The 13,363-nt window shown below is 57.3% G+C and overlaps 1 protein-coding gene across 5 annotated transcripts in view; it reads left to right on the forward strand.

The window, feature by feature from the left end:
• The window catches only part of TACC1 (transforming acidic coiled-coil containing protein 1), a 35,896-nt gene that overhangs the window by 15,463 nt on the left and 7,070 nt on the right, over positions 1 to 13,363 (forward strand). For 2 of the 5 annotated variants that reach the window (XM_056362891.1, XM_056362893.1), the window contains 6 exons: positions 2,789 to 3,866; positions 5,459 to 5,494; positions 8,356 to 8,416; positions 8,975 to 9,173; positions 10,783 to 10,838; positions 13,071 to 13,205. In XM_056362891.1, coding sequence (XP_056218866.1) covers positions 2,789 to 3,866; positions 5,459 to 5,494; positions 8,356 to 8,416; positions 8,975 to 9,173; positions 10,783 to 10,838; positions 13,071 to 13,205 — 1,565 coding nt within the window. The remainder of the gene's footprint in view (positions 1 to 2,788; positions 3,867 to 5,458; positions 5,495 to 8,355; positions 8,417 to 8,974; positions 9,174 to 10,782; positions 10,839 to 13,070; positions 13,206 to 13,363) is intronic. The other 3 variants (XM_056362892.1, XM_056362895.1, XM_056362894.1) reach the window with 2 other exon arrangements.

The raw sequence follows: 13,363 nt of genomic DNA on the forward strand, positions 1-13,363 counted from the left end.
TAGGGTTCTTCTGGCAGAGGTGGCAGTCTCCTCGCCACCCCTATTCCTTCCTCTTGGTTCCCTCGGGCTGTCGCACTGAGCGTGGCTGTTAACTCGCACAAGGGATTAATACCTGTCTCATACCTGGGACCTCTCCAGACAAGGGGAAAAACCCCACCAAGCCTGGGGGAGGGACAGTCCTACTTCAGAAGATTGCCGGAATTGCAGGTGCACTCCTCAGCTGTCCTTCCCCCGCACCTTCTGTCTCCCAGTATATTCCAGTTCCTCAGGTCTCAGACTGGCTGAGCGGGCTGTGCTGCAGGCAGAGGGAGTGGAGCAGCAGAGCTGACTTGGGTGCAGAAAATGAGTGAATCACAAAATTGGAAGACCTGGGCGGGTGGTTCTTCTAATTTTTGTGAAGCAATGATTGTTCTGGGTGATGATCACATGCGCCGGCCCGTCTTCTCTGCCGGCCCTGCAGGCATCCACAGCAAGGAGAGGTGGTTTGCGTGCGGGCTGCTTGTTATTCAAGAAGTAATTGCTCTTTGCCTGGGTTAGAAACCAGGATGGGCTTATGTCTGTGAGAACGGCAGCTGCAAAACCTTCTGGTGGGAATGTAAAATGCATTTAAAAGGTGCCTTTTGCCCTGACTTTGAAGTCTGTTCTACTCAGGGCTGTCTCAGTGAGGTTTAAAACATCTGAGCAGCACAGCAAGTGTAATAAACAATTTTTTTGAGTCTGTTAAGGAGGTTTTCCTGGTTCCTAATTATGGAAAGACCTGGCAGGCGCTGCCTTGGACTGTTTTCTGGCTGCACTCCAAGTACGTATCCACTGGATTTGTGTTTACTGATGCATTTTCTGGGGCAGCAAGACCACATCTATTTGGAGGGAGCTTTTTTGCCATCTCAGGGAGCACACAGCCCCTCATGATTCATTTCCGTGGCTTTTAGCATCCTGGAGATCAATTATGCAAACCACGAGCCATCAGCTGAGTCAGGGTGGTTGGCTCAGTGTCCTGGATTAGCCCTGGGACCAGATATTTGCCTGATTCACTTTTCTTCTTTTGCCAGCCTGTGACTGGCTTGATCACAAGCAAACGTGAGCTGGTTGCAGATGCCCCGTGACAGGAACAGCCTTTCCAGGGAGATGCGCTCAGGGCTGTGGGTGCATGTGGGGCTGTGGGAGCTGCTTGTTGGCATCCGCTGGCCAGACCTCCTTCCTGCAAAACACGGGCACGCTTGACATGGTCCCCCTCCAGGGCTGTCACCCATGTGCCAGGGCAGTGTTGCAGCAGTGGAGGGGGACAGGCCGGTTTCCCCTGCACAAGCTCTGCATCACCCGTGCTGCTGTTCCCAGCCAGGTTTTCAAACCAGTTTGATCCTCAGGTGAGCACTGGTTTCATTCTGCCCTTGGAGGAACTGGCTGGGCTGCGCCTCCCCAGCAAGGTACCAGCAAGAGCTGGGATCCTGTGCACTCCCTGATGGGTGCTGAGCACCCCAGCATCTCGTTCTGCCTTATGCTGGGAGTCTGTGCAAGCATCCCTGGTTGAGATGTGGAAGAAGAGCTGCAGATGAGCTCGGCGGAGGTGACACCAGGTGTTTTCCTCTTGTGCCTTTTGCACACCTGTGCTGAGGTCCTGGCTGTAGGTGCTTGGTGGGTGTAGCTTTCAGGATGCCTCTGTAGTTAAGGAGCTTCCCCATCCTCTGACAGCAAAGAAAAGATTAAACAGTAAAAGGATTTAGGGGAAGGGATTGGAGTAATAGTGATTAAGTCATGGATCAGGATTTGTGATTAAGGAACTCTGACAGCAGTGTGGTGAGCTGTAAATGTGCAGGCAGGATTTCTGCAGGCAGAGATGCAGGCAGCATGTGGCTGAGTTCTGGTGGGCAGGATGTGAATCACGGGTAGCTGTGGTGCTGAGCCGCACAGCTCCGAGCACCTGCACCCTGCTGCTGGCAGGCCCTTTCCTCTGGGCTTGTTGCTCTTTGGGGGTCTGATGGCTCTGCTGTGCCCCCCTTCCCTCCCAGGGTGAGGGCTGGGGTGTCAGGGGAGAGCAGCAGTGCTGTCAAACCCGTTCCTGCACCTGGCGGTGCGGCAGCTGAGCCCTGGGGAGCGGTTTGCGTTGGGCAGCTTCCCTCTGCCTGGTGTACATCCAGCTCCGCAGCCCTGCACCATGGCACCGCGGCTGATCCCCACATCCCCTCTGCAGCCCATGACATGCTTATTAATTCAGCATAGCATCCCATTCCCTTTCACCCCAGGGCCTGCTTGTTCACATCTTGCAGTGTTTTTCTCATGTTGTGCTTCCCTGAATTCCTCTCAGTGATTTTTAACTCTCCACCCAGGTGAGCAGTGACTCCCTGTCACTGCCACTCCCGCTCGGATGTGCATGTTTCTGCCCTGGGAGCAGCCACCCCAGGGTTGGTCCTGGCCGGCATCTGGCCCTCAGGAGCCTCGCTGGGCTTTGCAAAGCCCCCCAGCACTGCTGCCATCCTGCGTAGGAGCAAGCGGCAGGGAGAGGAAAGGCATAAATGGAGATGTTGGTTGGTCTGCTGGTGTGGTGCAGAAAATGCCCTTGGCATGCAACTTATGTACGTTCCCTCCCCTGCATTCATGGGCTTCAAATTTTACAGAAGGTGCTTGAAGCTGGAGTTACGCAGTCATCCTGGCAGGTGGGGAAGCTGAACTTTGGGTCAGTGAGTCTCTTGTAAAATCTGACCCTGGAGCAGCTGTGAGGAGGGGAGAGAAGCCCCTCTGGAAGGGCGTGCATGGCAGGTGGGGGTTTAACCAGCTCCTTTTATCTTTTCAGAGCCAAGTGGCCATGGTGACCTGCTGGTAGGGGAAGCCATCCGGGACAGCTTGCCTGGGAAGCACCCCAAAGATGAGGCTCAACCAGAGATTGGAGCCCCTAAAGCCAGCTTGGATATTAAAGGGGAAACCGACTCCGAAGACTCTTCCCTGACACAGCCGCCAGCTGAAACCCAGGCTCCAGCTGTGCTGGGAAGCAGGGCTGACGCTGGCTGTGCCGCTGTGCCTGCTGCAGAGCTGGCCCCGGTGCCCCATGCGGGCAGAGCCACCCGGGAACGGGTCATGTCAGGAGAGGATGTGGTGGATGCCAGCACGGGGCTGGTGGAGCTGAAGGCAGATGCCGTAGCCCAGGAGTCCTCGCCCAGCCGGGGCCAGCTCGGGAAAGGAAAATCACTGGGGAAGAAAACAGAAGAATCCACAGAGGAGACCCCGGTGCCCCCAGCATCCTACCGGTTTGACCCTGAGCAGTACGATGAGAGCGTAAACCCCTTTGTGGCAGGGGGCTGCCGGCTGCAGAGCTCCCCCCCGGCGGCCCTGCACCGCTTCCCCCATCCTGGCGGCAGCACCAGCGAGCTGGGGGGGGACCTGGCCCCGGAGCCCCAAGGGCAGGTCCTGAAACCCGAGGTCGATTTTACAGAGGGGGGAGAGAGCACGGAGGCCAGGAGAGCGACGCCCAGGAAGGGCAGCAAGATCCCGGCCAGCAAGCTGACGCCGAAGAGACACCGGGAGCCCCCCCAAAAACCAGGCGAGGATGCGGAGAGGGGTCCCACAGAGCCACTGCCCCCCCGGGGCTCCCCCCGGCTGAGCCCCGCGCTCTGGGACAGCCCAGGGCTCAGCCCCTTTGGTGGCAGCTCAAACCTGCCGACTCTCCCCAAGGGCTCTTACCAGTTTGACCCTGATAACTTTGACTCCGTGGATCCATTTAAGCCCACCAAGACCCTCACCAGCACCGCCGCTGACTCCTGCCCCACTGCTGATAACAGCCTCAACGAAATCCTCGAGTCTCAGACGCTGGAGGTGCAGGATGATCTCGTGAAAGGCAGAGACTCCCCGAAGAAGCCCAAGTCGCGCCTGATAACGTGAGTGCCGGTGGGCGCGGAGCGGGCGGGCAGCTAGGGGCTGGCAGCCCCCTCTGTTCCCCCGCGCGGGCAGAGCAGCGGTGGCGATGGCGGTGGCGATGGTGCTCCTGTCCCTGTGCCTTCTGAGCGAGCCTGAAATACCGGCGTGCACCTCAGGTTCTGCTGCCACCACAGTTTTATCTGCCCCTCGTCCCGGGCGGAGGGGCTGCTCCCCTCTCTGCCGGCACCCCGGTCACTCAGGAGCGGATGGGAGGGGTGGGTGTCCCAGAGCAGCACTGGTGTCCCGGGTCCCAGACAGAGTGGGGTGGGCTAGATCCCGGGACTGGCTTCGCAGGATCACCTCTCTGGGGAACCCTCGGGGCTCCAGCTCGTGGGGTTGAGGTGCAGTTGCTGTGGGGTCATGGAGCCAGAGCAAACCTGTAATGGGGGCTTGAGCCTGTGGGGTTTGCTGAGTGCCCCTGGGGGTCTGTAGGTCTTCTGGGGCTTGTGGGTGCAGGTCGGGTTAATCAGATGCTGCTGGGACATTCTGTGAGCTGCCACTGAATTTCTCTTTTTGTAACCAGGGAAGAGAAGAGAGGCTGAGCAGGCAGGTTGTTACTGCTTTTGTCATACCGGCACAGGGGGTAGGGAGCCTGTTGTGCCTTGCTGAACTATTTAGGTACTTTTTTACTTCCTGAACTGTGCTATTTAAAACCCCTGTGCAGATGGTGACATTTCACAGTGCCTCCTGGGAATGTACACAGCATTACTCCCCTCCTCTGGGAACAGGTTCAACGGCTAAACCTTGCTGTTTTCTTGGTATTTCACCTGTTGTATCACAAACGCCCTCCAACCTGCGCCTGGGCAGTGCTGAGGTCTCAGCCTGACTTTGAGATAGCAGCTGGGCTTGGCTCCACCTGCCCCCCTCCGCAGGCAAGGGAAGCAAAGCAGAGGGGATAAAAGCAGTAGCACGAGGGAATAATTGCCCAGTCAATTTTGGGTCTTTCCACTATAATTTGTGATTACACTTAACATGGGTAATTGGAGCCAGTTGAAAGCAAAAGCAAGAAGTAAGGTTAAAAAGGGAAATTTTAGGAGCACAGAGCTTGTGGCTGATTTGGCAGTAAAACCGAAACAAGCCATCGCTCTGCTAATGGGTTCTCTGGTGGGAAGACTAGAATGGGTTTTTACAGAGAGAGCAGATAAAGCCTGGCAGGCAAAAGTAGGGGCATGTTGGGTGTTTTTCTCCTAGAAATACTTTGCAGAGGGTTGATGGGTTTGTTAAGAGTCGGCATTCCCGTGTGTGACCGCAGCCGAGCAAGAGCTGGCGGTGAGGGGGAGCAGGGGGGAATTTTCAGACTCCTTCTCTGTCACCTGGGCTGCTCCGGGTGGTCACCTCCCTGGCAGCGGTATTTGGGGTTGAATCTCACCCCACTGCTGCGAATAGCAAATGCAGAATCAGAGCATCCTTTATCTGTGTGTTCCTTCCAAAAAGGCAGAGCTGGGCAACTCGCTGTGCTTCTCCAGATGAGAGTTAATATCCAGGTCTTTTCACACACTCTTCTTCTCTCCATCTGTCTGTCTCTCTCCCTGTCCGTGCTTTGGTGCATCAGGACTACTGAACAAGTGAAATTTCTCTGTTTTCTGTTGTAAGTACTCTCTTCTGTATTTCTTTCTTCTTTTCCTTTGCTGGTTTTTGTCCTTTCTCTGGGTGTGTGCTGGCCCCACTCGTCTCCATGGCAGGCAGGCTCCTTCTTGCCCTTTGACTCGTGCTCTCCGCTGTCCGATTTGTGCCCAGCACCTCCCAGGCCAGGCCCCCGGGGCAGCTGAGCCTGGCGAGTGCCTGGGAGCGAGGGAGGAGAGGAGAGCTGCACCGGAGGCGTGCGCCTGTGCTTGCTCCTGCAGCATGCCGGCTCGCAACACCTTTTGATGATGCACAAGTCCTCGAAACCAGCGCGTCAGCTGAAGGAGGGGGAGCAGGTTTCTGTACAGTCCAGGTCCCTGTGAAGATGGGTAGATTTTAGTCCTGGAGATGAGAGTGTCTTTTACCCCCTCCCACGCAAAACCACCAGGGAGGCAGCTGCTCTAGAGGGGTAGGGTGGAAAGCATCAGCTGGGAGGCAAGAGAGTCAGGGGGGCTATCTCCTCCAGCTCTGGGATGTGCCAGATACTTGGAGCTCTGCCCTCACAGCCGGCTCCGAGCAGGGCTCTCTGTTAGATCTTTGATGGCTGCCAGAGCTGATTTGCTTAAGGCTCTCCTCTGAAGCATCCCTCCTGTGCCCAGAGCTGGGGTGGCAGAGCTGATCTGTAAGATCATGGATGGGTTAGAAAGCACGGCTTGAGTAAAGCAGCCTTTGCTCGCTGCCCCGCGACCTGCACTGCTGCAGCAGGGCCATGCTGTACCTCCAGCATGAGCAGCCCTGCGGTGGGACGCCAGTGAAATATCGAGTGCCCCGTGCTGTGCCATCCCAGGCTTGCTGCTGGCCTGCACTTCCATCCCGTGGGGAGGGCACGCAGGAGGGGCTGGGGTTACCCCCATTTAGTCTCCCGGTGATGCTCGGTGTCCCTTGCAGATTGTCAGACCCTCTGGCCTCATCTGGGCTCTGCTCTTGTGCAAGGAGAGTTGGAGGAAGAAGCGTGCTGGGCTTAGTTCCTGATCTTACACTGTCCATCCCAATGCTCTTCTTGTCCGCTTAGTGCCGCCTGCCATGTGCACGAGCAGAATTAGAGCTGGGCTCAAGCACTGACATCTGTGTCTCGGCCGAGAATGGATCCGCCTTTGTACAGCGCGATGTTCAACAGTGGATGCTGTCTCTTAACACGGGACCTGCAGCCCGGCGGGTCCATGCGTGCACCAGGCAGTGCTGCCTGCCTTCGGGTTTGTCCAGCTGTAAACACTGGTGGCCCCTGCATGGGTGGCTCTGTGCGTCCTCGGGGGCTGCGGCGCGGAGCTGGGGCTGTCAGCCTTGGCTGTCTTCTTCCCATTTCCCCGTCCCCTTGAACTACAGAGCTGTTGTCTTGGTGTTGTGGGGGGAGAGCAAACCAGCTACCAGTTGGTGTGGTAACACCGGCCCCAGGAGATGGGGCAGAGCAGAGGTGGAGAAGGATGCGGTGAGCTGCGGTTTAGCTGCTCGCGTTAGGGCATGATGGAGAAAAAGTCAAGAGTGATTTTTCAGTGCGACCCAGGTGTGTGTGTCAGTGTACAAACAAAATTTCCATGTGCTGTGCCATGCTGGTCATCATGCTGTGCTGGTACACATGTGCAATGGGATGGGGAGACTGGAGAGTGAAGTGAGTGGGGGGATTCTTCAAACCTAGGAGGAGCTCACTGCAATCCTGCTCAAGCTTCTGCTCGTGTCCCTGGGCAGAGATCCCTCCCCAGGAGTATCTGCAGTGTCACACGAGCTGCCTCCAGCTCAGCAAATATTGTCTCCTGGGGGGTTCGGGCATGGCGGTGGGCTGTGGGAGATTGCTAAACGTGGAGGGAGAGGGTGCAGAGATGCGGGAGGAGAACTCGTGCTCTCTTTCGCATGCCGGGGTGCGTGTCGTCTCATCGCTGACTCCCTCAGCCCCCATGGGCTTCAATGGCACAGACCCTGTGCCACACATGGCCATTCCCACCGGGACCGTCCCTCCGCTGCCAGAGCTGATCCAGGATGCTGATGCCTGGTGTGTCAGGATGCGGCTGTGCCTGCAGCCCTGCGCAGATGGACTCCAGGATGGCACGTTTTGAGGAATGAGGAACAAAGTTCCAGGGAGAGCTTCCTCACTGGAGAGCATCCAGCCACAGGACCACTGGCAAGATCAACCTGAGCTAAACCTTCTCCCCCCTGCAAGAACCTTCTCCCCCCTGCAAGAACCTTCTCCCCCCTGCAAGAACCTTCTCCCCCCTGCAGGCCCTTCTCCCTGGGACAGCGTTTGCACCTGGCAGATGGAGCGTTGGAGGCAGAGTGGATTGCCCTGGGGCTGTCCTGCAAGCAAAGCAGAGCTCTCTGCCCAGCAGCCATCTGCCCCAGCCGCGCAGGTCCGACTCACACGGAAGACATGTCCCAGACAAACCGCCAGCTGCAGAGACAGCCTGGAAATGGTTCCTTCCTGTAGAAAATCAGTGTGCACTGAGGCCTCAGGATGCCATCATGCTGGATGCACAGGGTGAGGGTGCAGCAAGGGAAAGCTGTCTTTGCCAGCTTCTTGGCAATTGCGTCTCTCGCCGTCTCAGCACCTCGGGGTCCTTTGTCAGATCTTCACCTTCAACAGGAATAAACACCTCAAAGACAAACCCAATTTGCTCTGTAGTCGTGTGTTTTACTTGCTTGTTCCTCCCGTTCATTCCAAACTTGCTCTGCCTCGATATTTCACTGGTGAGCGGGGTTGCTGGCACGCGGCGGGGTGCAATGCTAGCGCTGGGGCTGCTTCCCCTTGCTTGGGCTGTCTTACACGTGCCCCTGCTTCCCTCCCACACAGCCCCCGTGAGCCCACACCTCAGCTGGCTGCTTCTGTCTCCCCTGCAGGAGCGGCTGCAAGGTGAAGCAATACGAAACACAGCCCCTGGTCCTGGATGTTTGCGCTCAGGTATGTGGGGTCTGGCCGCAGGAGCTGCTGGCTGGGCGTGGGGATGCTCCGACGGCCTGGGCAGCGGCGTGCACGGGGAGAGCTGGGCTGGCTGAGCTTTGGGCTGCTGTGTGCCTGCAGCCGTGCCTGGCCAAAGGGCCAGTTCCCTGGAAGGAGCAGCTCCCAGCGGGGGGAGAGCATCTTCCCCGTGGGTGGTTCCTGGTGGGGAGGGAGGGAGACTGTGCTTGAATCAGGATGAGCCCGTCCCAGTGGGGTTCCTGTTCATGCCCAGTAAATGCTCTCTGTTCCATATGGTTCATTAGGGACCTTGTGTGAGCTGTCCCCAGTGTGAGCAAAACACTGAGCTCTGTGGTCAGGTTAATAGATTTTGTGTGTTGATTGCTTCTGTCCCTGGCACCATGTGTTTCCTTCTGCCAAAAACTGCTGAGGAGCTGGTGGGGAGCAGCTTGTTGGTTGATGCTAAGCCTCCCATGCCTTCTACAGACTGTCCAGCAACCTGGGTGCCTGATCCCCACAGATTAGCTCCGTCCTACTTAACTGCATGCCTTGATCCTGCAGGATGAAGGAGTATTGATCTCAGAAATCCCAGATATTGCAAATCGGGATGGACACGCCACTGATGAGGAGAAGCTGGCCTCCACCACCTCTGCGCAGAAACCGGCCGGGCTGGAGAAGAAGGGCGAGCCAGAAGATGACCTGGAGTACTTCGAGTGCTCGAATGTTCCTGTGCTGGTAGCGAAGCACGGCACGGAGGCAGGTGAGGAGCATTCCCACTGCCTCTGGCTCTGGGGATGCACCATGCATGCACCCAGGCCACCTCTGCAGCCTCTGGCAGTGAATTGGTGCTGTTGAGGCGACGCAGCTTCGTCACTATTTACACTGACAGAGCTAAAGGCTACCATAAATTATAATGAAACTGCCAATGGTTTATTATCTGCAGTATTTGCATTATGGAAAAATCACGGTGTAGGCTGTGTTTATGCAGAGCACCCTTCCCACGGTAGGACGTGGCTCGGCCGGCAAGGCTCCCTCCCCGTGGTGCAGGCTGCCATGCAGCCGTGCTGTGGGTGCCCTCCTGAAACCAGTGCTGACCAGTGAGCCAGGATGAGGGCTGGGCTGAGCAATCACGCCACTTGGCTGGGGTGTTCCAGCTTCGTGCCCTGCACAAAGCCTGTGCCAGGAGCAGAGCTGCCAGGACTCTGCGTCCCAGCACAAGGGCTATGCTGGATGGAGATCTCAGTGTGGCTGCAGAAAATCTCCACTAATGCTCCTGGCAGTATTTTTCTGTCCGTCTCCTATGTAATTAGCCTCTCTGACCAATCCATTAAAAAATAATTAAAAGCCAAGCAACATGACATTTAATCAATAGCAAAGTTATAGGTGCAAGCAGGAGAAATGGCCGCATGGAAGGTTTGCAGCTCTCCCCTGCGCAAGGACCTATTAATCATTTCTCCTGAATGCTGTGCAGAGCTGTAGGCTCTCAGGAGAGGGAAACAGTCCTTTATCTCTCCAGGGAGGAAAAATCTGACAGTCAGCAGAGAGGCTGGGAGGTTTTATTTATTGCTGCTGGCCTCAGAGGGCCAGGCAGGGGTGGGCCGGCTGCAGGGCTGGTGCTGTGAGCTGTGGCGTGCAGCCCCTGACCAGGCACAGGGATGAATGGGGGGAGACAGCAGGAGGTGTGCAGACACCAGCATTACTTTGCCTCTTCCTTTCCTAGCTGGGCTCTTGCGACACACTTTTCTGTGCCCAGTTAACATGTGCATAGCCAGTCGTGTCTGCAGTTGTTTGAGTGAGGTCCATAAATTACCTCCCGTGCTATGTGAGACGGCATGGTGTCCTGCGCATTGCAGAAGGGAGGAGACAGATTTTTTCTTCTCTCTGCTGCTGGTGAGAATAGCAGGGGCCATGTGGCATCTCCTTTGGGTGCCGGGCCCAGCTGGCGTGGGCTGAGGCTTGTGGTATCCAGAGTGGCCCGAGCAGCTGGGCTTCACTCCAGGGATGCATCCTGCCCATGCTGGCCAGCAAAGTGCAGAATGTCCCGTGCATCTTCCTCCATCCTCCTCGTTCCCCCACAGGCTCCAGGATGGCTGGCATGGGTGGCAGCTGTGGGGACACAGGGACCGGCTGAACTGCCACCAGAGGGGAGTGTTGGCTCCCACTCCAGGGAGTGCAGGAGGAGAGGCTGGCAGGGGTGCAGGATGCATCCTCCCAGCAAGGGCAAGAGCTGGGGGCAAAGAAACCTTTTGGGAGGGGAAGCTCAGGGGATGTAGGGGCTCAGGGGTATCCGCCTGCACCCCAGCAAATCTGTGTGTGCTGCCAGGATCTTGTTTCCAGGTAGCTAAAAGGTTGTATTTCCTTGTCTCTAGGCTTTGAAAAGGAGATCTCCAAGCAGGCGGAAAAGGATGGGCCTGGCATCTTCCCTGTAAGTGCCTCTTGCTTCCCTCTCCCGCTCCTGCAGGGATGCTGGGCAGGGCGGTGGGGCTGTGGGAGGGCTGATCCCCCTGCACCCCAGCTGCTGCCTGCCCCGCCGTGCCTGGCGGTGGTGGGAAGCTGCGGCACGCGTTGCTGCTCAGCCTAGAAGTGCTACCAAAACCTCTTTGAAATGAGTTTCTGTGAGAACTAAAATTATTGAAAAGTCCATGCAGGGACTTGGTAAAAATAGTGGTGATTTCCCAGCAGGCCAGGACGAGCCTGGCAGAGGATGGCTCCCTCCCGGGTGGGCACTGCTGCTTGTGAGAGAGATGCTGGGCAGGGAGCCAGGCTGGTGAGGAGCCAGGGTTGTAGCTGTGGGAGGGCAACGAGAGCAAATGTGGCGTTTGGAAGTGGATGAATGACAGTGAAAAGACAGCTCAGCTGCAGGACAGGGGCTGTGCCTCACGTGGAGGAATCCAGGGCTGGCTCTGACGGCCAGCTGGTGCCTGTGCATTCTGCAAGGCATCCTCAAACTCTGCCTTTCAGGAGGGCAGCTGACAGCGGAGATGGGGGGGATGAATAAAAAAAACCCCTGGTTCTGCCGCCACCGGTGACCCTGGCACCCTGGCAGTGGCACATGGGAGCTGTTGGTGTAGCCCCAAGACTCCTCCACTGTAGGGGGGACCCCGTACCAGCTTAGCCGCCCCTGGCCAAAGCTGCTGGAAGTGACAAGCAGATGACAGTGAGATTAGCAACATCAGCAAAATTAGCTTCTCTGAGACAGATTTAACCGTGCTAAGCCCCACAAGGACATTAGGCAAAGTGAACCTTTTGTTTGGTGCTGGGGAGAGCGTGGGCAGGCTCTGCTCCTGCAGATGAGCTGAGGTCATCCCAAAAACTCCCAGCATGGGAGGATTTGCGGTGGGACAGGCAGTGGGCAGAGGTACTTGCAGGTCTCCAGGTGCACACCTGCTTTTGGGAGATGTGGTGGGAGGCTGTGGCCAAAACCACACAGGGCTGAACCTCCCCAGTGCTGAGCTGCCCGGACCCAAACCTGCAGCTGGGGGTGACGCTGGGGGTGGCCCTTGCCACTGGCCATCACTCGCCCACTGCAGGCAGCAGAGCTGGGAGAGCCGTGAAGGGCTTGGTTGTGCTTGAACCTGAGCAGCAAAGCACAGGGGAGGAGGGGAGGGCAAGAAATGCTTTAGTGCTCTCGTTTCCAAAAGCAGACTGCCTCCTGCAAAGCACTTCTCTATTTATGGCCTGGCAGCTGGTTCCCAAGGAGATGGCTGCATGGGGCTGTCACTTCGGCTTGCATGATAAAAGGAGGAACAGGCGGTGGTGTAAGCCTCGGTTTGAAGGAATGCTTTTCTGGAGGCCTTTCAGGCCGCAGGACCCCCCGAGGGAAGGGATGCGGCCAGCATCCAGGCAGCTCTTCCCACAGCTTGGTTCCTGCAGCTGCAGCGCTAGTGCAAAGGAGCTGGGCTCTGGGGGAGAAAGCCGTGAGTGATGGGGGTGCAACCACCTCTACCCTTGTAGGAGTACCCATAATGGAAACGAGGATGCCGGGAGCCCTGTGTGACCATCTCCAATTTTGCAGCTCTTCCAGAGCATGGGATGAGCGGGGCTGTCCCTCGGGAAGGAGTGGGAACAGCCTCACAGCTGGGTCAGCCGGACACTTGCTTTGCAGGGAGGTGAAGCCTGCTCCCCCTGCCAGCTCCCTTGTGCGTTCGGGGCAATCAGCAAGGCCCAGCAAATGTCCTTGCAGCTGCTGGCAGCAATGTGGATGCGTCAGCTGCAGTGATGTCTCCACCTGACTTGGAGGTGATGGAGACTGGCGACCCCGTGCAGCCCCCCTGTGTGTGGCTCACAGTCAGCAAAGATCCTCCAGGCTGGAGATATTTTTAAACCAACCACGGGGAAGGTGAAGGGGTGTCAGATGTGAGCACATCTCTGCTCAGAGCTGGGTCTCCTCCTTCCGAAATGGGCTCTTACTGGGTCTTGCCTTCAGGATGCTGCTTTCTGAGGGTAGCCTGTGGGTGTCCCACAGCCTGACTCCAGCTCCCAACAAGTGACTGGGCACTAAAGTGCACTAAAACTAAAACTGAGCTGTCGGTGTGTGCAGGTAGAGAGGTTTGGTGCCTGAACAGAGGCTGATAAAATGGGGGAGAACACACCAAACAGGGCAGGTGGTGTGAAAAGAAAATGCACACAGCATCCCAGCTGGGTGATTCCCCCTCAGGGCAATGCCGGGCTGTGCTCCTTGGACAAGTCCCCTGCAGCCATCACCAGCATGAACAGGAGTGAGAGTCCCCTGGACAGCATCTGCCTCAGTGAATCCGAGAAGACAGCCGTGCTCACGCTTATCAGAGAGGAGGTAACTGCTGGGAACCCTGTCCTCCCCGGGTGCACCCCAATGTGGCAGCCCCCCAGGGCTGCCCCTCGCTGGACCCCGTTCTGGCTGCTGCTGGGGGGAGCAGGGGCAGCTCTGCTCTGCCCCGGGGAGGTCCCCTGCGCATCGCAGGCGTGGGGCAG

The sequence above is a fragment of the Falco biarmicus genome, chromosome 18, assembly GCF_023638135.1.
Source record: "Falco biarmicus isolate bFalBia1 chromosome 18, bFalBia1.pri, whole genome shotgun sequence".
In the NCBI taxonomy this organism is placed as follows: Eukaryota; Metazoa; Chordata; class Aves; order Falconiformes; family Falconidae; genus Falco; species Falco biarmicus.